The sequence below is a fragment of the Mirounga angustirostris genome, unplaced genomic scaffold, assembly GCF_029215605.1.
Source record: "Mirounga angustirostris isolate CCGP_5_RB_7025 unplaced genomic scaffold, mMirAng1.0.hap1 SCAF_10, whole genome shotgun sequence".
In the NCBI taxonomy this organism is placed as follows: Eukaryota; Metazoa; Chordata; class Mammalia; order Carnivora; family Phocidae; genus Mirounga; species Mirounga angustirostris.
Window position 1 is genome coordinate 58,972,417 of NW_026991718.1, and position 27,389 is coordinate 58,999,805.

Sequence of the window (27,389 nt, forward strand, 5' to 3'; positions counted from 1 at the left end):
TTCTCTCTCTCTCTCTCTCTCTCTCTCTCTCTCTCCCTCTGCTGCCCCCTCTACCCCCCTGCTCACATACGCTATAAATCAATCAATCCCCAAAAAGTAGCTATCAAGCCACAAAAAAACATGGAGGAACCTTAAATGCATATTACTAAGTGAAAGAAGACAATCAGAAAAGGCTACATATTCTAAGATTTCAATTATATACTTTCTGGAAAAGGCAAAACTGTGGAGACAATAAAAAGATCAGTGGTTGCCAAGGGAAAAAGGGGAAGGAGTGATGAATAGAAGAAACAGAGGATTTTTTAGTGCAGTGAATCCATTCTGTATGACACTATAATGGTAGATATACATCATTATACATTTGTCAAAACCCATCCAAGGTCAGCGGGGGGACACCTGGCTGGCTCAGTTGGTAGAGCATCTGACTCCTGATCTTGGGGTTGTGGGCATACTGGGCATAGAGCTTAAAAAAAAAAAAAAAACCATAATGAAATGTGCAACACCAAGAATGAACTCTAATGTAAACTATGGTATCTGAGTGATTATGATGCATCTACTGGAATAAATGTACCACTCGGAGGTGGGATATTGAGAATGGGGGAGGCTGTGCAGACATGGGAACAGGGAATATATGAGAACTCTGTACTTTCTGCTTGATTTTGCTGTGAACTTAAAACTACTCCCAAAATTAAGTCTAGTTACATTTTTTTTTAAGTAACAGTAATTGTTTCAATGATCCCAGTTACCATGAAAAAATTAAATGCATGTTCTCATGTCAGGAGACATACATGGTCAAAAGAAAAATTTCCATGGTTTTATTTTTTAAAGGGAGCAGAAGACTGAGTTGTTTCCCAGGAACTAACATTATTACCTACCTCTAGCAAAATCAAAAGAACAGAACAAGACAGCACTACAGCTTAAATACCCATCTAGCTCTTGTTCTGTTTACTGCTTATTCTCTCCGTGCAGTAAAACAATTTAAACTTAGTAGACTTCAGAATGAGAGCAGCCCACAGGTTTTAACTATGTGAATCTGAGAAATGTCAAACTCATTAGCTAAAAGATTCTGATGGCTATTAACTTCCCAGAAAGAAATTTATACACAAACTAAAAAATAAGCATAAAGATTAATTTCTTCCTCAAACTTGTGGTATAAAAACAACTTATTATTATAGAGGCAATGTCTTCAGTGTGTTATGAACTAAACGCGTGTATCCTCCCAAAATTCATACGGTGAAGCCCTAAGCTCCAGTGTGATGGTATTTGGAGATGGGGCTTCTGTGAGGTAATTAGGGTTACATGAGGTGGGACCCTCATTATGGCATTAATGCCTTTATAAGAAGAGACACCATGAGGTGCCTGGGTGGCTCAGTCGGTTAAGCATCTGACTCTTTTAATTTCAGCTCAGTTCATGATCTCAGGGTCATGAGATCGAGCCCGGAGTTGGGCTCCACGCTCAGCAAGGAGTCTACTTGAGATTCTCTCCCTCTGCCTCTGCCCTTCCCCCTGCTCATTCTCTCTCTAATAAATAAATAACACTTTTTTAAAAAAAGAAGACACATCAGAGAGCTTGCCCTCTCTCCTGTGTGTATGCACAAAGAGGTTATATATGCACAGTTAGATGGCAGATGCCTGCAAGCCAAAAGAAACCTATCTTACCAGCACCTTGACCCTAGACTTCCCAGCCTCCAGAACCATGAGAAATAAATTTCTGTTGTTTAAGCCTCCCAGTCTATGGAATTTTGTTATGGCAGCCCAAGGAGACTAAGAAATAAAGGGAACTAAAAGCAATTCTACTGGCTTGTCCCAATTACAGCCTAACCCGTTTCGGCACACTTTAGGCCTAACTCTTTAGGCACATGACTTCCAGATTTATATTAATTTTTTTTTATTTTATTTATTTATTTGACAGAGAGAGAGAAACAGAGAGCACAAGCAGGCAGAGAGGCAGGCAGAGTGAGAGGAAGAAGCAGGCTCCCCTGTGAGCAGAAAGCCCAACGCGGGATCCCAGGACCCTGGGATCATGACCTGAGCTGAAGGCAGACGCTTAACCGACTGAGCCACCCAGGCGCCCCTATATTCACTAATTTTTTATGTGAATTTCTTATACAATGAATACAAATTCACAATAGGAATAAAAGTTAATATATTAAGGGTAATCAAAAAATTCAGTATTTGTACTGTAGAAACATCAACTTCACAATTCAGGATCAATCGCCCATCTTGTAGGAGAGTTATCAGTTACTTTGTTTCCTTCTGCTGCACCCATGTGCCCATTTTGTTGTTTACTGAAAATCTGAGCTGAGTAAGTAGCAATAGGATGTGGTGAAATGTAAACTAATTAATTTTGATCCTTCTAAGCAACCTTAATAATGAAAATGAAGCCTTATTGACCCAAGCATAGCAGGTCAGGTTTTTTAAACATTTTTAATCTGGAATCGTGATGTGGGTCAGTATAAAAGGGCAGATGTGTACCAAGAATTAAGTTTTTAGGCAGAGAAACAATTGTGGCCAAAAGAAGCCAAGGTGAAAGGTGTTTGCATTTTTCTCCGGCATTTCATGACCACTTTCCCACAGAAAGAGATTTTGTATCCTTGGCTAAGTAAATCAGGAATTTAATCTAATCTTAAAATGAGTAAGGGTAGGTGGGTCATGTGGTCTACTCACCAGTAAATTTATCTACCTGAAACACTGGAGAGCTACATCACTTGGTAGCTACACTGAAGTAGTTCATGCTTCAGATAACATAAGAAGTTTCCTTTCTAGGGACCCCTGGATAGCTCAGGCAGTTAATCACCTAACTCAATTTCAGCTCAGGTCATGATCTCAGGTTCATGAAATTAAGCCCCTCATTGGGCTCTGCACTGGGCATGGAGCCTTCTTAAGATTCTCTCTCCCCCCCTCTCCTTCGGCCCCTCCCCCGTGTGTGCACACACGTGCTCTAAATAAATAAATATATATATACACATATGTATGTATATATATAAATAGTTTTCTTTCTAAATATAAATCAGATTTTATGTTGCTTACCCAATCGAAACCTTTCACTGGCTCCTTTCAAACCACAGAATAAAGTCCAAATGCATTAGCGAAGCATTCTTGACATCAGGTCCCCTTTATCATACTGCATCTCACATGTCTGAGAGTGACCTTGCCAGTTCTTGAACTCAACACACATTTCCATATTTACATGGATGTCTTAATGTTGTTCTCTACATAGAACCCCTTATTCTGCTTGTGGAAATACTACCTTCTAGACCAAACTTAAATGTTGTTACATCCTAATAACTGAAATTAATTACAAATCATTGATTAGGTTTTATATTTTGCTGCTTTTTTTGTTTGTTTTTGTTGTTGTGGTTTTGGTTTTGGTTTTTTGTATATTTTGCTTTTAATTCTTACCATTTACATACATGTTCACCTACCCCAGTAAACTACAGGCTCCTTGTGAAATACAAACCGTCTTACTCATTTTATATTTCCCTTAATACTGAGCACAATACTTTGCACACAGTTTAATGAACAGAGAAATGAATGAAACAATGCATACTTATTTAATCACCTGATTAAAATGAATAACTCTGGGGGGCACCTGGGTGACTCAGTCGATCAAGCATCTGCCTTTGGCTCAGGTCATGATCCCAGGGTCCTGGGATCAAGCTCCGCATTGGGCTCAGTGGGGAGTCCACTTCTCCCTCTCCCTCTGCCCCTCCCCCTAGCTTGTGCTCTCTCTCTCTCTCTCTCTCAAATAAATAAAATCTTTTAAAAAATAAAAAAATTAAATTAAATTAATAACTGTATCATCCATCATTCAGTTTACCCACCTAGACAGAATAAAATTAATGATCAGGCCTAACCTCACAGAGTACTAAAAGAGTTTACAATTTAATAATGAAAAAATCTTGAGATATATTCTATAAAAAGTGATGTTTTCTGTTTTCAAGTCCACTGATCAAGCCAGTTTTCAAATCTTACTATTCTGAATGCCCAAAAAAGCAACCTAATTATCTGCTTCAGCAAAATCTCTTGAGGCCATGTATCCTGAAAGCAATTTTGCCTTCCATATTACCAAAGTCTAATTACTTAACATCAACATTAGGATTATATTAAAATTACATTGTTATTCAACAAAAAGATCTACAGTTTTAGTCACTCTGGAACAAATTTATGTGCTATGCCAGAAATCATACAAAGCAAAGTCAATGGTGATTCTATGAATTTGATTCTTAATCATTTTCTTCCAACCAGATGTCTATTCCCATCTTAACCTTCTCCTACATAGGTAATACACAATCTTTGGTTAGATGCCTATAAAGGGTCTTTTAAAGTAATTCCAATTAATAGCACCCCTGGAACAGTCCACATTTATTTTAATTAAATTCAAGTTCCCTAAAATTCTTTTTTTTTTTTAAGATTTTATTTGACAGAGACACAGCGAGAGAGGGAACACAAACAGGGGGAGTGGGGAGCAGGGAGCCCGATGCGGGGCTCGATCCCAGAACCCTGGGATCATGACCTGAGCCAAAGGCAGACGCTTAACCGACTGAGCCACCCAGGCACCCCTTATTCAGACTTTAAAAAGAAGGAAATTTTGGAGTGGCTGGCTGGCTGGCTCAATTGGTGGAAGAGGCAACTCTTGATCTCATCGTTGTAAGTTTGAGCCCCACACTGGGTGTAGAGATTACTCAAAAATAAAATCTAAAAAAAAAAAGAAGAATATCTTTAAAAAAAAAAGAAGAAGAAGGAAAGGTTGGGGCACCTGGCTGGCTCAATCGGTAGTGCATGTGACTCTTAATCTCGGGGTTTTTTGTTTTTGTTTTTTTTAAAGATTTTATTTACTTATTCATGAGAGACAGAGAGAGAGAGAGGGAGGCAGAGGGAGAAGCAGGCTCCCCAAGGGGCAGGGAGCCCAATGCGGAACTCGATCCCAGGACCCTGGGATCATGACTTGAGCCGAAGGCAGACGCTTAACCATCTGAGCCACCCAGGCACCCCTTAATCTCGGGGTTTTAAGTTTGAGCCCCACAATAGGTGGTAGAGATAACTTACACATAAAATCTTTAAAAAAAAAAAAAAAGAAGGAAATTTTGCAAATATGCAACATCATGAATCAACCTTGAGGACAATATGCTAAATGAAATAAGCCAGTCGCAGAAAGACTAACACTGCATGATTCCCCTTATATAAGGCATCTAAAATAGTCAAATTCATGGAATCCCAGTATGGGCTGGTGGTAGCAGAGGTTGGGGAGAGGGGAAAATGGTGAATCACTAACCAGCAGGCATAAAGTTTCAATTAAGCAAGATGAATAAGCTCTTGGGATCTGCTGTACAACACCGCAAATATAGTCAGCAATACTGTACTTAAACTTTTGTTAGGTCTTCTTATCACAATAAAGTAAAATTTAAAAACGAATTAAAACAGTTCTCGGGGCGCCTGGGGTGGCTCAGTCGTTAAGCGTCTGCCTTTGGCTCAGGCCATGATCCCAGGGTGCTGGGATCGAGCCCGGCATCGAGCTCCCTGCTCAGCGGGAAGCCTGCTTCTCCCTCCCTCACTCCCCCTGCTTGTGTTCTCGCTCTTGCTGTGTCTCTCTTTGTCAAATAAATAAATAAAATCTTTAAAAAATAAATAAATAAAATATTTTAAAAAAACAAGTAAATAAAATAAAATAGTTCTCTATTTTGGGGTGCCTGGGTGGCTCTTGAGATCTGCTCCCTCTGCCCCTCCCCTGCTCAGACCTTCTCACTCTCTCTCTCTAAAAATAGATAAACTTTTTTAAAAAATAAAGTTCTCTACTCAATACAAGGTACCTAATGAGAAAATAATGGTGGCTAAATTTTAAGGATAAAAAGTAGTATCCTCTATCCATAATAAAGCAAAAACTGTAAACTTTTCAATTCCCCATCAACAGTAGAATGGATAAGCATATTGCAATATATTAAAACACTGATATACTCAACAGGGGTCGGCACAATTTTTCTATAAAAGGCCAGACAGTAATTATTTTAGGTTTTGCCAGCCATCTAGTCTCTGATGCAACTACTTAACTCTGCCCTTGTAGAGCAGAAGCAACCATATACTTTATTATAGACACTGAAATTTGAATTTCACATAAGTTTCATAAGTCTCAAAAAATTCTTTTAACTAGAAATATAAAAAAAACAGTTCACTGGCTGTACACAAATAGGCATGGGCCATGGGGCACCTGGGTGGCTCACTCGGTTAAGTGTCTGACTTGATTTCCACTCAGGTCATGATCTCAGGGTTGTGAGATTGTGCCCCATTTCAGGCTCCATGCTGGGCGTGAGCCTGCTTAAGATTCTCTCTCCCTCCCTCTCCCTCTGCCCCTCCCCCCACCTCTCTCTCTTACCCTCTCAAAACAAACAGACAAACAAACAAATAGGCAGGAGCCAGATTTAGCCTGTGGGTCATAGTTTGCTTACCCCTGTTCCACAACAATACCAATCATCTACACTATATGCAATAATGCTGAATCTCATAAGCATATGTGTCTTGAGCGAAAGAAGACAGACACAAAAGAGTATATACTGTAAGACTATATTTATATAAAGTTCACAAACAGGGGCACCTGGGTGGCTCAGTCGTTAAGTGTCTGCCTTCAGCTCAGGTCATGATCCCGGGGTCCTGGGATCGAGCCCCACATTGGGCTCCTTGCTCAGCAGCAATTCTGCTTCTCCCTCTCCCACTCCCCCCTGCTTGTGTTGCCTCTCTTGCTGTGTCTCTCTCTGTCAGATAAATAAATAAAATCTTAAAAAAAATAAAAAATAAAAATAAAAAAAAATAAAGTTCACAAACAGGTGAAACTAAATGTGGTATTAGAAGTAAGTAAAGTGGAATGAGGCACCTGGGTAGTACAGTTGCTTGAGCCTTCAGCTCTTGGTTTTGGCTCAGGTTGTGATCTTAGGGTCCTGGGATTGAGTCCCGCTCATCGGGGCGTCTGCTTCTCCCTCCGTCCGTTCTCCCTGCTTGTGCTCTTTCTATCTCAAATAAATAAATCTTAAAAAAAAAAAAAAAAAGGCTACCCCTGCCTTCCTTGAATGATACATCTAGGAGATAGGAAAATTTTCTAGTTGGTTCACTGATGTTTCCAGTGCCAGGCACAAGATCTGGCAGATAGGTGCTCAATAAATGTTTATTTAAAAAATGAACACATTTTAAACAAATGATAAATGATTTCATTACTTCTCAAGTAACATAACCTCAGGATAAACATAATGGAAATTTAAGGATTTCATAAATGGTAGCTTTGTTTAGAAATAGGTCTGTAGAAAATTGTGCAAGAAAGCTATACCATGATCAAATATCATGACAAAGAATAATACACAGAATACCTTTCAGAGATAATTCCATACTGGCATACAAAAACATTAAAAGTTTATCATATGTAAAGTACACATAACACAACCCACACCAAAATTTCTTCAATTTAGTATAATATGGCTTTTTTAAAAAAGGAATTAATTGAAACAAATAATGAAGTCAAAATTTACAGAAATTACATTCTAAAAAAAAAAAAAATGACATTCTAAGTTAACACAAAGCCAAAAATGAAGGTATTTTATTAGGACAAAAAAAAAATGATTTTTCATGTTTCTGTAAAAAATAAGGATCCACTTCATGAGAACACATCATTGATACCTTTCTTATAGCATTTACCATGTAATACAGGATTCTTTGTGATATTCACCTTTGTGTACAAAGCCAGGTATAGCACAATTATGGGCTCAGTAAATATGTGATAGATAAATCAAAGATAGAAATTCTCTTTAGGGGTGCCTGGCTGGCTCAGATCATGATCCCAGGGTGCTGGGATCAAGCCCTGCATTGGGCTCCCTGCTCAGTGGGGAGTTTGCTTATCCCTCTCCCAGTGAGCCCTGCCCTGCTTATACTCTCTGTCTCACTCACTCTCTCTCAAATAAATAAAAAAAATCTTCTCAAAGTGTTTTGGGTCTTGAGAAGAGAACCAAATGGATCTTCAATTAATATTGGGGGGGGGTTAAGGTTGTTTTTTTTTTATTTAAGTAAATTTAAAAATGTGGGACTCGAACTCACAACCCCACGATGAAGAGTTGTGTGCTCCTCCAACTGAGCCTGCCAAACTTTTAGAACACCTCATACTGATCGTTTGATTTTTTTTTTTTTTAAAGTAGGCTCCATGCCCAAAATCGGGCTTGAACTCACGACCCCGAGATCAAGAGTTGCATGCTCTACTGACTGAGCCAGCCAGGTGCCCCTCATACAGGTCATCTGAGCCCATTAAAATAAACTCCAGCTGGTAATCTGCAATTGCTACTTTATCATGTGATGTCCAGTGACATAAAAAAAGTAACATCTTACCAAACAATTGCTTGCCAATCCTTCAGAGAAGTAGAAATGTATCTCACGAGTTATCATCTAAATTCTCAAAACTGTTCAATGAAATTAGTAAAATTTAGTTATACAAAAACCAGAGAACTATAGGAAAAGGAATCTGATTATAGAGCTTTAAATTTCCCAGAAAACGGCGTTTCTAAATTCAAAATATCAAACCAACTATTTAGACCTCTTTTTGGATAAGAAATTCTTATTGTTGAGTAGCCAACTTTGTTTTCTGAACTAGAACATTCAAAAGAACATTTGAAACATTACCTTGCTTCCAGCAGTGTGTGAGCAAGCCAATATTCTACTGCCACCTACTGCCACCTAGTGTAGAAAAGCAGAACTACTACTGCTTATAATTAATGAAGACAGAAGGCAAATGAATCCTGAAAGTATGTCAGAATAAATCAATGTTTTCAGTCTCTTCTATTCATGTCTCCTAATCTACACATTTCAAGACCAGATATTTTGCATTCTTTTTTATAATCAAGTTAATTTCTCATTATTTAATATTTACCATCTGAAATGTGTAAGGGTGAAGTTCATTCTTAACACTGGTCAAAAAGATATTGCTTTACATTTTTCATTGTAAAGAAAGACCAATTATATATTTATATTAAAAAGTATCTTACACAGGGCGTCTGGGTGGCTCAGTCGTTAAGCAGCTGCCTTCGGCTCAGGTCTTGATCCCAGAGTCCTGGGATCAAGTCCCACATCGGGCTCCCTGCTCAGCGGGAAGGCTGCTTCTCCCTCTCCCACTCCCCCTGCTTGTGTTCCTGCTCTCACTGTCTCTGTCTCTGTCAAATAAATAAATAAAATCTTTAAAAAAAAAAAAGTATCTTACACAGTAAAATCTTTCTACATTATATAATAAATGCAGAAACCCTATTGCAACACAAGAAAGTTCAATATTAAAAAGCATTCTGAAAAAAACTAAAAATAAATAAAACTAAAAAGTATTCTGGCTTTTTCACAAGAATGAGGTACTAGATACATTCCACAAGATAAATCTTAAACAGAAGCTGAAAATATCATTCTTTGACAATAAAAAAAATTATTACTAATGGGCAGTCAACTTAAGTCACTTTATAAACTTAATACCAAATGTACTTCTAAGCTTCTGCTTTTACTATAAATACCTTCCACAAAATTTTCCAGGTTGTCTGGAAACTAGGATCAAATTGTGCTTTTAAAATAATATGAACAGGGGCGCCTGGGTGGCTCAGTCATTAAGTGTCTGCCTTCGGCTCAGGTCATGATCCCAGGGTCCTGGGATGGAGCCCCGCATTGGGCACCCTGCTCAGCGGGAAGCCTGCTTCTCCCTCTCCCACTCCCCCTGCTTGTGTTCCTGCTCTCGCTCTCTCTCTCTGTCAAATAAATAAAATCTTTAAAAAAATAAAATAATATAGGGCGCCTGGGTGGCTCAGTCGTTAAGCGTCTGCCTTCGGCTCAGGTCATGATCCCAGGGTCCTGGGATCGAGTCCCGCATCGGGCTCCCTGCTCGGCAGGAAGCCTGCTTCTCGCTCTCCCACTCCCCCTGCTTGTGTTCCTGCTCTCGCTATCTCTCTCTCTGTCAAATAAATAAATAAATAAATCTTTAAAAAAATAAATAAATAAAATAATAAAATAATATAAACAAATAATAAAAAACCAAAAACATACACCACAGTTTGCAAAACATTAAACTATTAGAATATTAAAAAGGTTAAGTAGGGTATCCCTCTGAGAGAATTTAACATCTTCTACTTACATCATATCCCAAAACATCTCAGGAATATAATGTTCATTAAAAGCCTCCAAAAAAAGTTTTCACAAGTGCTGAGTACAAGTATACCAAATTGCTAATACTGAAAAATAGCACACAAAAATCACTCGATAAATTAATTTTTTAAGAGCCAAATGCAGAAAATTATGTACTCTATGCCCCCACCTCCTGTTTTAAGAAAGAAAGGAGAGACTGTTGGTGATGGGGTTCAGGGCATGCTACCCCAAAATACAGCATCTTGGCATACAGATTCTTGGAAACTGAAGTAGTTGGAGAAAAGGCAGAGCAGGAAGGTCACTCTGACCTTTTCCCCCCCAACCTCTTTCCCCTGAAATAGGTCATAAAGCCCACTTATGAGAGATGCCTCCAGAAGAAAGGAGCATCCTCATCTTCAAAGAGAGACACCAAGAAGAGCCCTACAAACAGGCCTTGCTAAGTTTTCCCCAGTTTACTACAATTAACTCTTCATCAAACCCAGAATAAAATATTCAGGTCTGTTTCTTTGGGTCTTCGTTTCCTTATTAAAGCTCCTGTATCATGCAAAACTTACGTGAAATAAATGTGTATGCTTTTCTCCTGTTAGTCTTTGTCAGTTTAATTTTCAGACATATCCAGGGACCCTATGAGGATCAAGGGAAAACCTTTTCCTCCCTTACATTGACTAAAGATAGTATATTGTCCATGTCAAAAGAAAATTCCTGGAAATTAAAAACATGACCAAGTGAAAAATATAATTAAAATGCTAGAAGGTAAAGTAGAAGAAATCTATCAAAAAGAACAAAAACAAAGAAATGGAAAATAGAGAAAATAAAAGAAAAACTAAGGATTCAGTCTAGAAGGTCTAACATTTGAAATCAGAGTGCTAGAAAGAGACTAGAGGAAAAAAATCATCAAAGTAAGAATACAACTTTTCCCAAAACTAAAGGTCATGAGTCTCCAGCCCACAGTGGCCCAAATAATAAAAGAAAACCACACACCGAGGACACTCAAGGAAATAAAGGATAGAAAGAAAATCCTAAAAGCTCACAGAGAAAAAGGTCACATTGAATGAAACAAGGCCTTCAAAACTGTAAGTCAATATCACAACCTAGAAATATATTCTCAACCAAACTACCAATTAAGTGTGAACTAGGATAAAGATATATTTTTTAAGACTTAAAAAAAAAAAGAAAGTGACCTCTCATATATCCTTTCTTAAGGAGCTACTTGAAAACATGCTTCAGGCTCTGAGAAGAGACACCAAAAGTAGGCTGAGACCAGCAAGAAGATGGAGCTACTCTAAGTGTACATCTTGGACTGTTCAGGTGATGCTCTGACAGCCAATCTGGCCCTAAAGACCATGTCAAGAAACATTTTTAAAATAAGGTCCCAAAGCAGTCAAATCCTCATCCAGGAAAGACATTGTGACTGTAGTCAACCATACTCATGAGAAACCCCTACCTTGGGACCAGCGGTAGACTACTAAAGGAAGAAAAATTACTTTTGTGCTGTCTCTGTCCTTTCTTTTCAGTTCATTGTACCTAATAAGTAGGCTTTTCCCTGCTTTTCTTTCTTTGTTCATGTTGTAGAGTGGGCTAGGAACCACTCTAAACTGCCTATAATCTACATGAATTGGCACCTTCTTGCTGCCTTTTCAAAAGCTAACCACGGACTTAATGTCTATATTCTTCAGGAACTATAAATTCCACAAGGGCAGGGACTATAGCTATGTTTACTGCTGCATCCCAAGCACAGGGCATGGCATGTATTAAGATGCTTAAAAATATCTGTGGTATAAATAAATGCACAAAAACATTAATATTGGTTATGTCAGCACATGGTATTATGTGTTTTTATACATCTCACATTTCTAAACTTTCTTTAATGAGGCTAAATAATGCTTATTACAAAAATGAATAAGGGAGTAGCTCAATACTTGTAAAACAAAAAAAATTAAATCCAGCATTCTTCAGATGATATACCTGAATTACAAGACATACAAAACCCATATTAACACAGGTCCTTTCTTTCCAATCTAATTCTCAAACTACAAATTTTCATGGCTTCAAGAAGAGAAACAGAACGAGGTGTTTAAAATAAAAATATCTGGGGGGCACCTGGGTGGGTCAGTTGGTTAAGCATCCGACTTTTTTTTTTTTAAGATTTTATTTATTCATGAGAGACAGAGAGGCAGAGGGAGAAGCAGGCTCCCCGTGGAGCAGGACCCTGGGATCATGACCTGAGCCGAAGGCAGACGCTTAACCAACTGAACCACCCAGGCACCCCACATCCGACTCTTGATTTTGGCTCAGGTCATGATCTCAAGGTCATGAGATCAAGCCCTCTGTGGGGCTCCATGCTCAGTGCAGAAACTATTTAGGATATTCTCTCTCCCTCTCCCTCTGCCCCACTCCACTGCTCATGCACTCCTGCTCTCTCTTTCTCTCTAAAATAAATAAATAAAATCTTTAAAATAGAAATATTTTATAGCCTTTTACTATTATGAATCTTTCCTTTAAGTTAGTGAATTTATTTACTTACTTACTTACTTACTTACTTATTTATTTATTTATTTATTTATTTTTAGTAATTGCTACACCCAACATGGGGCTCAAACTCATGACCCCAAGACCAGGAGTCATGCTATTCCAACTGAGCCAGTCAAGTACCCCTTAGAGATTTTATTTAAGTAACCTCTACACCCAACATGGGGCTCAAACTTACAAACCTGGGATCAAAAGTCACATGCTTTACCGAATGAGCCACCAGGCACCCCTTAAATCTTTTTTTTTAAGACTTATTTTGGCGGGGGGCAGGGGCAGAGGGAGAGGGAGACAGAGAATCTGAAGCAGACTCCCGCTGAGTTTGGAGCCCAACAGGGGACACAATCCCACGACCCTGAGATCATGACCTGAGCTGAAACCAAGAGTTGGATGCTCAACCAACTGAGCCACCCAGGCACCCCTAAACATTATGTTATTAAGTTATCTTCTTATGTAAGTTTAAACAGTTTTCGTGTTGATAGTTTTTACTTGATTCTCAGGCTCACAACATTATATTGTATATTACCTTATATTATGTTAATAAATATATAAACTTCACATACTCTGAATATGAAAAAAAATCGAAATTCTATGTCTTATGAAGAACATACACTTAGTACCACAGAAACATTAAAGCTCATTTCTTATTTACCACAGATCTCATGAACCTAAAAAATAAGAAGCAAAAATTCTCAAGAGTATAAAACACCAAATAATCCCTATTTCCAGCTTTCAGATTTTTATCAAGTAACCAACTTCTAAACATAATTTATATATTATATTGTTTCCAAATATTAAATCTGAGTTTAAAAACACGTGTTTGAGACAGGAATCAGCACATTTTTTTCTGTAAACGTTCAGATAGAAAATGTTTTAGGTTTTGGGGCACCTGGGTGGCTCAGTCGGTTAAGTCTCTGCCTTTGGCTCAGGTCATGATCTGAGGGTCCTGGGATCGAGCCGAGCACCACATCAGGCTCCCTGCTCAGCAGGGAGCCAGCTTCTCCCTGTCCCTCTGCCTGTGGCTCCCCCTGCTTGTTCTCTCTCTCTCTCTCTCTCTGTCAAATAAAGAAAATCTTAGGAAAGGAAAGGAAGGGGAGGGGAAAGAGGAAGGGAAGGGAAAGGAAGGGAAAGGGAAGTGAAGGGAAGGGAAGGGAAGGAAAGGAAAGGTTAGGTTAGGTTTTAGGTTTGGTTTTGTATGCTCCACCCCCAGGGTGGAGACCAACACAGGGCTTGAACTCATGACCCTGAGATCAAGACCTGAGCAGATACCAAGAGTAAGATGCTTAACCAACTGAGCCAACTAGATGCCCCTGAAAAATATTTTAGGTTTTTAAGGCCACAAGATCTCTGTCACAACCATTCAACTCTGTTATTGTAATAATGAAAACTGCTACAGACAAAAAGTAAATGAATAAGCACCTGACCATGCTCCATTAAAACTTTATTTATAAAAATGGCAGTAGGGGGCATCTGGCTGGCTTGGTTTGTGGAGCATGTGACTCTTGATCTGGGGTTGTGGGTTTGAGCCCCACATTGGGTATAGAGGATACTTAAAAATAAAATCTTTTTTTAAAAATTTAAAAATTAGGGGCGCCTGGGTGGCTCAGTCATTAAGTGCCTGCCTTCAGCTCAGGTCATGATCCCAGGGTCCTGGGATCGAGCCCCACATCGGGCTCCCTGCTCAGTGGGAGGCCTGCTTCTCCCATTCTCACTCACCCTGCTTGTGTTCACTCTCTTGCTGTATCTGTCAAATAAATAAATAAAATCTTTTAAAAAAACCTTTAAAAAATAAAAAAAAAATTTTTAATTTAAAAATTAAATAAATAAAAATAAAAATGGCATCAGGCCAGATTCATCCCATGTGCCATGGTTTGTTGACCCCAGCATAGAATATTATATCCATCAACTCTCCCCATATAGAAATAGTGTAGGTCTTCTCTCATACTTATCTATTTTTTTTGAAGATTATATTTATTTAGGGGCACCTGGGTGGCTCAGTCGGTTAAACATCTGCCTTTGGCTCAGGTCATGATCCCAGGGTCCTGGAATAGAGCCCCACTTCGGGCTCCCCGCTCAGCGGGAAGCCTGCTTCTCCCTCTCCCACTCCCCCTGCTTGTGTTCCCTCTCTCGCTGTGTCTCTCTCTGTCAAATAAATAAATAAAATCTTTAAAAAAAAAAAAAGACCTGAGCTGAAACCAAGAGTCAGATGCTTAACCACCCAGGCGTCCCTCTCATGCTTATCTTTTTAATGGAAATCTCCATATTTAAGCACTATCCACTCATTCACTTACTCTACAGATTTTTACTATTACATGCTAGAAACAGCATTAGAAGTTAGGAATAAAAAAGGAAAAAAATAATAAAGCCCTGCCCTCTTAATGCTTACATTCCAATAGCGAAATTTAAAAACAAAACAAGTGAAGGGGAAAAAAAAAAGAGAGAAACCAAGAAACAGACTCTTAACTATAGAGAACAAACTGATGGGAGGGGTAAAATAGGTAATGGGGACTAAGGAGTGCAATTGTTGTGATGAGCACTGGGTGATGTATGGAATTGTTGAATCACTGTATTGCACACCTGAAACTAATATGTAACACTGCATGTTAACTATACTGGAATTAAAATAAGGGGGTGCCTGGGTGGCTCAGTCAGTTAAGCATCTGCATTCAGCTCAGGTCATGATCCCAGGGTCCTGGGATTGAGCCCCACATCAGGCTCCCTACTCAGCAGGGGAGTCTGTTTCTCCCTCTCTCTCTCTCTCCACCCTCCCCCTGATTGTGCGTGTGCTCTCTCTCTCTCTCTCTAATAAATAAAATAAAAACAATAAAAAAATTTTTAATATGAAATTTCAGTGAGGGAACACAAAATTATCACCAAAAGAGGGGAGTAGTGAATAAAGAACATAAATATACAAAAGGTGATCTAGCTTCAGTTAAGTAAGATCTTTCGCTAGAATTCCAGTAAACTAGAATAAGGAGCATCCCTTGCAAGGTTAACAGCAGAGGCAAGAAATAGAGAATATGCAAATGCGTATCTAGAAGAAGTTGAAATTATAAATATATACCAAAAAGATAGGTTAAAATGGCAGAGTATTTATATACGATGTCATCTCCCTAACTAAACACATCACTCTCAATTCACTGGTTTCACTGCTCCTCAGGAGCTACCAAAAATAAAACTAGAGCAAATGAATGGCCAGCTTCATGTATCTACAAACAAATGAAAGGTTTGCCCTTTTGTGAGCAACAGGTAAAGCTAGAGAGGATCAATGTCCACCAAGTAGGGCAGGAAAACTTCCATGTGGAAAACAGAGACTAGTACAAATGCCGCAATCAGTACATTACATCGGGCACACAATGTGAAGGTTAGAGGGAAAGACTACAGCTCGAGATGTCTGAAACACAGCCTATGAATGAATGCAGGCAGCTGGCAATAAGGAGCCTAACATGTATATCCTGCTCCCTGTACGGAGTTACACATCCTTTCCTCCTAGCCCTGTTGTCCTCTCACTTTCACTTTCTTCACAGAACCTGATTCTCTACAGATGACTGAAAGGTGTGGCCACCAAATGAGATGAGGTACTACTCCACTTTCATCCTCGGTTTCTTTCCCTTTGCTCAGACTCCTGCATTTTTTTTAGTATTTTCCTCTCTGCTCTTCTAGCCTGCATGTTGAATTCAAGATAGCTGAGACTCCACAAAGACAAAAGAAAAAAATGTTTTGACTTCTGCTGTTATCTACATGTAAAATGTACACCCTGCCCACCTTATACTCATTAGGACAGCTAGTATGAAAACAAAACAAAACAAACAAAACCAGGAAATACCAAGTTTTGGCAAGGGTATAAAGAAATCAGAACTGTTATGCACTGTTGGTGGAAATGCAAAATGGCATAGCCACTGGGGAAAACAGTTGGCAGTTCCTCAAAAAATTACAAATAGAATTACCATATGACCCAGCAATTCCACCTCTGGATATATACCCCAAAGAATTGAAAGCAGGGTCTCAAAGAGATATCTGCACCCCTGTGTTCACAGCAACATCATTCACAATAGCTAAAACATGGAAGCAACCCAAGTGTCCAATGACATGAATGGATAAAGCAAGTGTGATATATACACACAATGGAGTATTATTCAGCCTTTAAAAGGAAGGAAATTCTGACATATGCAACATGAACCTTGATGACTTTATGCTAAGCAAAGTAAGTCAGCCAAAAAAAAAGACAAATACCATATGACTCCACTTAGATGAGATACTCAGAGTAGTCAAAATCATAGAAACAGTAGAATGGTGGTTGCCAGAGGCTTGCGGGGGAGGGAGGTTGTTATGGGGAGTTATTGTTTAATGGGTATAGAATTCCAGTTTTACAAGATGAAAAGAGTTACAGATATGGATGGTAATGGATGCACAACATTATAAGTGTATTTAATACCACTGAACTGTATACTTTAAAATGGTTACAATTTTTTTCTTTTTTTAAAGATGTATTTATTTTAGAGAGAGAGAGCATGCGCAAGGGGAGAGGGGCTGAGGGAGAGGTGGAGAGAGAGTCCCAAGCTGACTTCCCACTGAGTGGGAAGCCTGACGTAGGGCTTGATCCCACAACCCTGATATCATGACCCAAGCTGAAACCAAGAGCTGGATACTTAACAGCCTGTGCTACCCAGATGCCCCCAGTGATAAATTTTATGTTATTAAGTATTTTAGCACAATAAAAAAAAGTATGCCCTGTTCAAGAGCAGGAATTATGGTTAGCAGAAATAAAGAAAAGGCTGCTTCAGGGGGAGGGGAGTCAGAGGGATGGGGTGGCTGGGTGATGGACATTGGGGAGGGTATGTACTATGGTGAGCGCTGTGAATTGTGTAAGACTGATGAATAGCAGACCTGTACCCCTGAAACAATACATTATGTGTGAATTTTAAAAAAAAAAATTTTTTTTTTAAAGGTTTGCTTCATTTTTTTCTTGACTCCTCCACCAATACATATTGGGTACCACCATGCCATGGTTAAATTGAACTATTTACCATTTCCTGAACCTGCTCCATTGGATTATTTACCATTTTCCTGCCTCACTCCTGCTATTTTCTTAACCTAGAATGCCCTATATGGCTGCCCCTCGTTTCAGTCTAAAATATTCTACACTTTCTTCAAGAGCAGCAAAAATGGCATTTCCAAGAACCTGCCCAAAAGAGCTAATGCCTCTTTCTGTCCACAGTAGCTTACTCAGACCTCTATTCCCAAATACTACAACATCCTTGTATCATGATTGCTTGTGTGTGTTCTTTTACTGCAGGACATGCTCAAAGCCTTTTGTGTAAAAATCTTGTTTGCTTTTTATGTTTTCTTAAAAATCAGAGATATTTATACCTCAGTGTTGCTTAAAAGGTTAATGAAGATTGGAACTAGATGTCATCTAGAACCCATAGTTTCAGCCCTAAGTCAAACAATCAAAGGCTTTTTCCCTTGGTATCTCAATTGGCTATACAGAGGCTGTGCTGCAAAGCACAGGCAAATCTTCTGTTCTACTCCCAACACCAAATGAGCCAAGCCAGCTCTTCAACCCAGAATTACTCAGGAAACTGAAGTATTCCATCCTCAGGCAGAAGACTGACAGCAGAAAGAGCAACACTTGGATATTATTCAGCAATATATTTAAAAGTAAGTAAGAGAATTTCCAGGCAATGTCTTCTCTGGGTAGCCTGAAATTTTTACCTCATAACCAAACAAAATAGTCATATTGTCCACCTAGAGAGCAGTAGTCCCCAGTGTTTGGAGTTCCTAAGACACTGCCTACACACGTGCTGTTCTTACTTCTTGGCCTGCAGTCCCTCATCCTCATTCCCCCATAGGCTTAGCAAACACCTCAAAAACCCAGGTAAGAAGTCAAATTCTCTAGGAAACCTTTTCTGACCACTCTTTGTGGAGACTAAGATTTGATAGAAACAAAAGGCATAGGGGCGCCTGGGTGGCTCAGTCGTTAAGCGTCTCCCTTCAGCTGAGGTCATGATCCCAGGGTCCTGGGATCGAGCCCCGCATTGGGCTCCCTGCTCAGCAGAAGCCTGCTTCTCCCTCCCCCACTCCTCCTGCTTGTGTTCCCTCTCTCGCTGTGTCTCTCTCTAATAAATCAATAAAATCTTTAAAAAAAAAAAAAAAAGAAACAAAAGGCATTCATTAGTGTTTGTGGTATCAATTAAAATTAGAATGGGGTGCCTGACTGGCTTAGTCGGTAGAGCACGCAATTCTTGATCTTGGGGTTGTGAGTTCAAGCCCCACATTGGGTGTAGAGATTACTTTAAAATCTTTAAAATAAAATAATATTACTCAGAATGTCTAGAATGTCTAGTATCTCACCTGAGATAATACCTCTAATATTTCCATGAGACAGTCCATTTACTTTTTGTGAAATAATTGTTTTGCCTTTTTTTTTTCCTGGATTCAAATCCTATAAGCAAAAGCAGTTAAAAAAAAAGAAAAAAAGAACTGCCTCTTAAAGCCTAAGCAGTTTTGGGTGCCTGGATGGCTCAGATGGTTGGGCGTCTGCCTTCAGCTCGGGTCATGATCCCAGAGTCCTGGGATCGAACCCCGCATCGGGCTCCCTGCTAGGCGGGGGGCCTGCTTCTCCCCCTGCTCATATTCTCTCTCTCTCTCTGTATCTCTGTGTCTCGAATGAATAAATTAAAAAATCTTAAAAAAAAAAAAAAAAAGCCTAAGCAGTTTTGAAACAAATAGCAGATGCAAAAAAGAGATGAAATTTCAACACTGCCTTTGTAATCAAAGTGTGATTTTAGACTAACTAGAGTTAGACTCACCCTGAGCCTGTTTCCTATTCTTTAAAATGTGTGTCCACCTAGTACAGTTCCTAACACAGAGAAGGCCCACAAAACTCGAAAATCATTTTTATAGTCTATCTCTAAAGTATACTTCGGCACCAGATTCATTCCTATGACTAGCTCTGAGTCTGAAACAGTGTTGTTCAACAGCCGCAGGTAACTACTGGTCACTTGAAATCTGGCTAGTACAAAATAACGTGCTTTAAGTGTAAAATACACATAATATTTCAAAGACTTGGTGAAAAAAATATAAAATACCTTATTAACAGTTTGTATATCAATTACATGAAAAGAGATACTTCGGATACATTGGGTTAAATGAAATAAAATTAATTTCCTCCGCTTTTTAACTTTCTTAATGTGGCTTTTAGAAAACTTTAAATTATATGTTTGGCTCTCATATCTCTACTGGACAGGCTGACTTATACTTTGACTTCAAGCTAGTAAATGCGCTCCCTTAACCATACCGTGCGCTACCTGACAGGGGTTCACTGCGGCGCATTCACGCGCTATCCCAGCATGCAATGGCTCACTTTAACACTCCCCACTTCCACAACCCGGGAAAGCTAGATGTAATAGCGGTTTAATTTTAATTTTAACCTGGAGCGCACAGATCCGCCGAAGCAACTCGAAATTGCCGCTCACACAACAACAGAGAAGAAGTTGAGAAAAAACCCAGAGTCCTCTCCGGTTCGTGTCTGCTGCGGGGCTGGGAGCTTGAGCAGAAAGGGGTCACCCTTAAGAAAGTGAGAGGAGGCGACGGAGCGAGCGCCCCGGATCTGAAGGAGTATAATGTAGAGCCCACGGAGTGGAGGTGTAAGGAGGAAAGCCTTCTCAGCTTCTGAGGGGCCCAATCTGAGGGCGGAGGGGAAGGGCTTGGGCTCCGCGGCCGCAGCTGCAGGGAGGACAGGTACCTTAAGAATCCCCCTCATCTTCGCCAGAAAGGGGCGGAACTCCTCGAGTGACACCTCCGGATAGAGCTGGCTCCGCAGCAGCTCCTCCGTGATGCCCTGGTGCCCGTGGAAAGCTTCCTGGGCCAGGCCGCTCAGCAGCCCGCTCAGAGCTTTAGAGCCCTCAAGCTCGCCCGCCATGGTCAGCGGCAGCCCCGCCCCGCAACAGCTGAGCGCGGCCCCCGCTACGGCACCCGGGATGGGCCTAAATGGCTTGCGCAAAGGCGCGCGGGGCAAATGGCGGCCAAGTTCCACCAGAGGCTGGTATTGGCAGCTACCAGTTTGGTCCGCAAAACCCAGCCTCTTAGGTTGCACCCAGGGAGCTATCCATTCAGTTCCAGAAGAATCACTTTACTTAACGCTGATTCCCTTCCTCACTCCAGGCCCTGCTGAAAGGAAAGCTCACTTGGTGAAGATCACTTGAGATGGGGAACTATCCTACGAAGGCGGCGGTTTGACTTCGGAATGGCTGCATCTCATTCCAGGCTTTGCCAATCCCCTAACTGAATAGGATCTATCACTTACATCGATCTACCACTCATATCTAATCTCTGCCTAATCATTACCTGTCCACCTTTTGTCCCATAAAATTTAACTATCCCCTGATAACGTAGTGTGTTTGCTAGGATTGTTCCTTGCCTTTTTACATTAATGTGTCTTGTCTTTCTGGCTAGCTCAGTGTGGCTCTGATCCAATGCTCCTTTCTATAACAAAGATTTTGCTAACACTTTCTTTACAATCCTGAAATGAAATGCATAGGTTATATAACTTTCTGCCCATATGATTTCAAAAAATTAATATATTATTCACCCATAAAAAGGAATGAGGTACTGATACACGCTACAACATGGATGAATCTTAAAAACATGCTAAGTGAAAGAAAACAGACACAAAAGGTGAAGTAGTATATGATCCTATCTACGTGAAATGTCCAGAAAAGACAAATCCATGGAGACAGAAAGATTTAATGGTTGCCAGAGACCAAGAGGAAAAGGGAATGGATTAATGGGTACTAGATTTCTTTCAGGGGTGATGAAAATGTTCTAGAATTAGATAGTGGTATGGTTACACAACTTTGTGAATATACTAAACCCACCGAATTATACACGTTAAAAGATGAATCGCACAGTATGTGAACTATATTTCAATTTAAAAGTCAACATAATGACCTAATTATAATTTAAAATAAAAATAAAAGGAAATTAATTTAAAACATCCGTATTTCAGTGTGTAAGTGTTGGGGCACAACTATACTGGTGACTAGGAGACGTATGGGTTAGCCAAATGCCTGCAGCTTTATGTTGAACCTCCTGTGACAAATACAAACTGACACCGGTATGCTGTCTTGGTGATTCCAGAGAGAAAGAGAGAGAGAGCAGCTCTCTGCTACTGGTAACTTGATCTTCTGAAATGTGAACAAAGGTCGCTAATGTTCAGAACAAAAAACATTCTTTCCTCACTTTACCCAGTAACTGTAAACCAGGAATGTTCTGTGTATACTAAAGCCTGCTAAGAACATAAACACAATGGTATAACTGAGTTCCATTTCAGACAATAATAAACATGTAGGTTTTTCACAAAGGTGAATATCCCCCTTCGTGGCAGGATGTCTAATACACCTGGCCCCTGTCCAGCCTGGGCCATCCCTCCCCTTCCGTTGTCAGGACAACTGACATCCCCTCTCAAGGTAGTGCCACCTTGTTGCAGTGTTGAGAATCACCAATCTAGACTGATTTAATTAATGTTTATCCAGCGTTTGCCTGAAGTCAAGAGGCATTCTTTACAATCCTGAAATGAAATGCATAGGTTATATAACTTTCTACCCATCTTTATAATAGAAAAGATGTATTTCTTTCCCTAGAGGAATTTTCTTTTTTTTAAGATTTTATTTATTTATTTATTTATTTATTTGACAGAGAGAGAGAGCGCACGCACAAGTAGGCAGAGCAGCAGGCAGAGGGAGGAGAAGCAGGCTCCCTGCTGAGCAGAGAGCCCGATGCGGGGCTTAATCCCAGGACCCTAGGATCATGACCTGAGCCGACAGCAGCTGCCTAACCAACTGAGCCACCCAGGCACCCCAGAAATTAATTTTCTAAAAGGCAAATTCAGAGATGCTTTTACAGCTCCAAGAAAAGCAAACCTAGAGATAAATTATATATTGTGTTAAGTATGTCTACAGGAATTGCAGAGAATGGTCAACATAAAAGGGAAAAGGGTTGTGAGTAGAAACAGCAGTATTAAGCACATGACTTGCAAATTACCTACCAGAAAGGCTGTACCATTTATTTCCATGAAACCTTCCTAACACTGACTGATATTATTCTATATAATCTTTGCCACCTGATAGATGAGAAATATTATCTTATTGTTTTCATTTGTACTTCTTAAATTTGAGAATGAATACTTTTTTATATATATTTATTGACTACTTGTATTTCCTCCCATTTTCTTGACAATTCTCTATAGGGTTTCTGTCACTTCAGTGATTTCTTTTTTTTTTTTTTTAAGATTTTATTTATTTTTTTGACAGAGAGAGACACAGTGAGAGAGGGAACACAAGCAGGGGGAGTGGGAGAGAGAGAAGCAGGCTTCCCGCTGAGCAGGGAGCCCGATGTGGGACTCGATCCCAGGACCCTGGGATCATGACCTGAGCTGAAGGCAGACACTTAACCGACTGAGCCACTCAGGCGCCCACTTCAGTGATTTCTAAGAGCTCTTTTACACTGGAAATATTAATGATTTTCACCTATATTGAGACATTTTCCTCAGGTTTAGATGGTTGGCTCTGTCAACCTGCATAGAAGTCTGGAAGGTTGTTCACGGACATGCTAGAGAGTGTATCTCTGAATAATTGAGAATGGTTTTTTGTTTGTTTGTTTTTGTTTTTAGAAAGGGAGAGAGGTCAGAAGGACAGGGAGAGGGAGAATGCCAAGCAGTCTCCACGCCCAGTGCAGATCTCACAACCCTGAGATCATGACCTGAGCTGAAATCAAGAGTCAGATACTTAACCGACTGAGTCACCCAGGCACCCCGGAAATGGTTTTTATTTGCTTCTTTCTGCTTACCTAATTTTTCTAAATGTCTACAATGCACATGCAATACTATTGTAATAAAAAGTTATGTAATGAAAAGATAAGTAGTACGTCCTAAAATCAAAATCCTTTTAATAAAAAGCTTTAAAGAACATACGTGTTCTACATGACTGAGAAAAGCCATATACCTTACATAGTGTTTCTTGAATGTTTTGATAACATAAGATGCTCTCAGAATCCAATAGAAGCCTCAGATACTTTCCCCAAAAAATACACACCAAATGTAGCCTACAATATCTAGGTTAATTTACCCCTCTGAAGTCTTTCTATAAACCTACTTTTTTACTGGCCCTAAGAACTCCCTCTCAACATTCCCAGGTCTAATTAAAACTCACAAGAAACAGATGACTCTTTTGGAAGCAGCGGAAACTACTATACATCACTACCACTCCTTAACTCTTATCACATTGTATGTAATACCTGGACATATCATTGCCTGCTTGAGCCTACAGCGAATTCCAAAACACCAATGTGATCAATAAAAGAAAATCATCCTGTGCCACCAGGAGCTGCTATTGTCAATGCAGCTGTTCAAGGTTGGTTAACAGCTGCATTGCTGGAATGCCTTTCGAACAAAAGTATCAAAGCACAAAGTTTTATTTTATTAAATTTCAAAACACAACGTGTTTACAGATAACCTGGGCACAGTCCCATTAAAAGGATTGTCTAAGGCGAGGCAGCAGCAAAGACCCTGAAGCCTTGGCTCATATGGAAAATACAAGCACCTAAAACAGCCTTCCCAGAAAATAGGTTTCCATTCTAAGTTCCATTAAGCAACTGGTCACTTCTCTTAAACTCCTTTTATGGCTCATGGGCTGTTTGATCCAGGGTCAGAAATAGGTGTTTTTGTAAGATTTTCCATTTCTGAAAATGTTAAAATAAGAAATGTGGACCAAAATAATGTACAAACACAAGGGCCCAAAGTTTTGCAAGAAACTCTCCCTGCTCCCGGTCTCCACTCTACCTTTTCAAATTCTATTTTAATTACCATTCACTCCACTTGGCCAGCCACTCAGCAGCTATTAGTGGAGAGCTTTGTGCCATTCTGCTAGGCTCTATGGGATACAGAAATGAACAAAACAGTCTCTGCCCTAAAATCTTATATTCTGGTAAGGGAAAATGATATGTAAATGAAGGACAGCAGAATATGCTACCTTAAAATATGCCACTTTGGCATAAGGATTATTTTGAGCTAAAGGCAATGAGAAGAAGCAGATATAAGGAAAGCTTCTGGCCCTCCCATTTGCCTGAAAGCAGGACATAAATTTTCAAAGGTATCCTTCCTCTGTCTACCAGGAAAGAAAAAAGTTAATCCCAGGAGACAACTTTAGACTCTTACCAATGAAGAAGGCATGGAATTAAAACTGCATAACAAATCTTACTCTTGTTTACTGGGCTTTGCCTGGTCATCAACCCATAACTGACTGGTCTTCCTGACCTTTTTTTTTTTTGCTTAAGATGGCATATAAACTGGAGTTCTAAGCCATTGCTTTGAGTTACTCATTTTTCCCTGGGCATCTCACATGTATACATGAGGTATACATGTCAATAAACTTCTGTTTTTCTCATTAATCTGTCTTTTATTATAGGGGGTCCTAGCCAAGAACTTATAAGAATAGAGGCAAAATTATTTTTTCCTCCTTTACTTAAACAAATGCTTAAAATACAAGGAACTAAGGGTTACTACTACTAAGTACCTAGAAGTAACTATCAGATTTGGTAGTAGAAGAAAAAAGATTAGGGGCGCCTGGGTGGCTCAGTCGTTAAGCGTCTGCCTTCGGCTCAGGTCGTGATCCCAGGGTCCTGGGATCGAGCCCTGCATCGGGCTCCCCACTCGGCGGGAAGCCTGCTTCTCCCTCTGCCACTCCCCCTGCTTGTGTTCCCTCTCTCACTGTGTCTCTCTCTTCAAATAAATAAATAATAATAAAAAAAAATTAAAAAAAAAAGAAGAAGAAAAAAGATTAACAGCCTGTATAGGTCAGACAGAGTAGCTTATTGGTGAATAGTGTTGAAGGAGGTAATCAAGAGGACATGACACTAGTTGACCCATGAGCTGGATGCAGGCAATCAGAAGTTCCTCAACCCCGCCTATCTTTGGAATGTTCATTCTGCCCCGCTCCCACAGTGGGAGCTATTCCAAGGACATAGTCTGTAGAGAATAAGGTGTTGTTGAGACCATCTGGATGGTGTATGTGACTGAGCCCAGTTACGGCCTCTATATAAACTTTAAGATGATAGGTGCAGAGATCTACTCATCTTGCAGCCACCCAAGACAAGCCTCATAAATTTCCTTGCTTATTAAAACTGCTACCTGCTGGATGTGAGTGGTGTGCCTCTTTCTTCAGTCTCTCCTACCCTCCATGTATGGGGCCTGGTTTCAGATTTTACCCAGGAAACTCTGAGGTTGCAAACCAACAAATAACCAGACATGTTGCAGGGGAAATAGCATGTTCTGTGTATGGAGGCATGAAACAGAATGGTATGTTGAGGTACACTATGAACCCCATAGTGTAATGATGGGGTATAGGACATACTACACCAAAATATGGAAACTTGGGGTAGTGAATATGTGAAGAAACATGAGAAAAAAACTTGAGAAATAACAGGTACAGGAAGAACTCCCTGATCTCCCCCTTCTTTTCTGAAGTAGGTCAGAAGACTCTCATGTGAGAGGTGTCCTCTCTGTACCCAGAGCATTATTATCTCCAAAGATGGAGGGATGCCAAGAGGAATCTGAAAAAACAGGCCTTGCTGAATTTTCCCAGTTTACAACCCTTAGCTCTTATCTTTTTGTCCTATCACATTTTTTCCCACAACTTCCCACTCTTCATCAAATCTAACATAAAGTTTAACCACTTCTTCAGGTCTTCTTGTCCTTATCAAGCCTCCCATGTCACATGAAACTTATATTAAATAAATTTGTAAGCTTTTCTCTTATTAATAAATCTTCTGTTACAGAGCCCCAGCCAAGAAGCTAGAAGGGCAGAAGGAAAAAGTTATTTTTCCTCCCCTACAGTAGCATGAATAGGAGGAGCCTAGAGTAATAAATCTGGAAAGATAAACAGAGTCTGTGTCATAGAGATGGAGAATTTACATATAATGCTGACTTTTATACTTGGTCAAGGTATAACTGAACAGTTGTAAGCAGGGAAGTAATAAGATCAGATTTGGGGGTGCCTGGGCAGCTCAGTCATTAAGCGTCTGCCTTCAGCTCAGGTCATGATCTCAGGGTCCTGCGATAGAGCCCCACATCAGGCTCCCTGCTCGGCGGGAAGCCTGCTTCTCCCTCTCCCACTCCGCCTGCTGTGTTCCCTCTCTCGCTATGTCTCTCTGTCAAATAAATAAAATCTAAAAAAAATTTAAATTTAAAAAAAGATCAGGTTTGCAGTGTTTTGTTTTGTTTTGTTTTTTAAGATTTATTTATTCATTTGAGTGGTGCCTGGGTGGCTCAGTCAGTTAACCATCTGCCTTTGTCTGAGGTCATGATCCCAGGGTCCTGGGATGGGGCCCCACATAGCGCTCCCTGCTCAGCAGAGAGCCTGCTTCTCCTTCTCCCACTGCTGCTCCCCCTGCTTGTGCTCTCCCTCTCTCTCTGTCAAATAAATAAAATCTTAAAAAAAAAAAAAAAAAAAGATTACTTATTTGAGAGGGTGCACATGCATGCAAGCTCACACGGGTGGGGGGCAGGGCAGAGGGAAAAATCTTCAAGCAGACTCCGCATTGATCACAGATCCCAACATGGGGTTCGATCCCAGGACCCAAGGAATCATGACCCATGAGGTCATGACCTGAGCCAAAGGTTTAACCGACTGAGTCATACAAGGCGCCCCATGAGATTTGCGTTTTCAAAA

At 40.0% G+C, this 27,389-nt stretch overlaps 1 protein-coding gene across 2 annotated transcripts in view; it reads right to left on the minus strand.

Annotated features, from left to right (window-relative positions):
- Positions 1–20,653, minus strand: part of COMMD1 (copper metabolism domain containing 1) — a 205,029-nt gene extending 184,376 nt beyond the window's left edge. Inside the window, exon 1 of one of the 2 annotated variants that reach the window (XM_045884917.3) lies at positions 20,411–20,653. In XM_045884917.3, the coding sequence (XP_045740873.1) occupies positions 20,411–20,587 (177 nt within the window). In that variant the 5' untranslated portion in view covers positions 20,588–20,653. The remainder of the gene's footprint in view (positions 1–20,410) is intronic. The other variant, XM_054509856.2, reaches the window with a different exon arrangement.
- Positions 20,654–27,389: the final 6,736 nt, after the last annotated feature.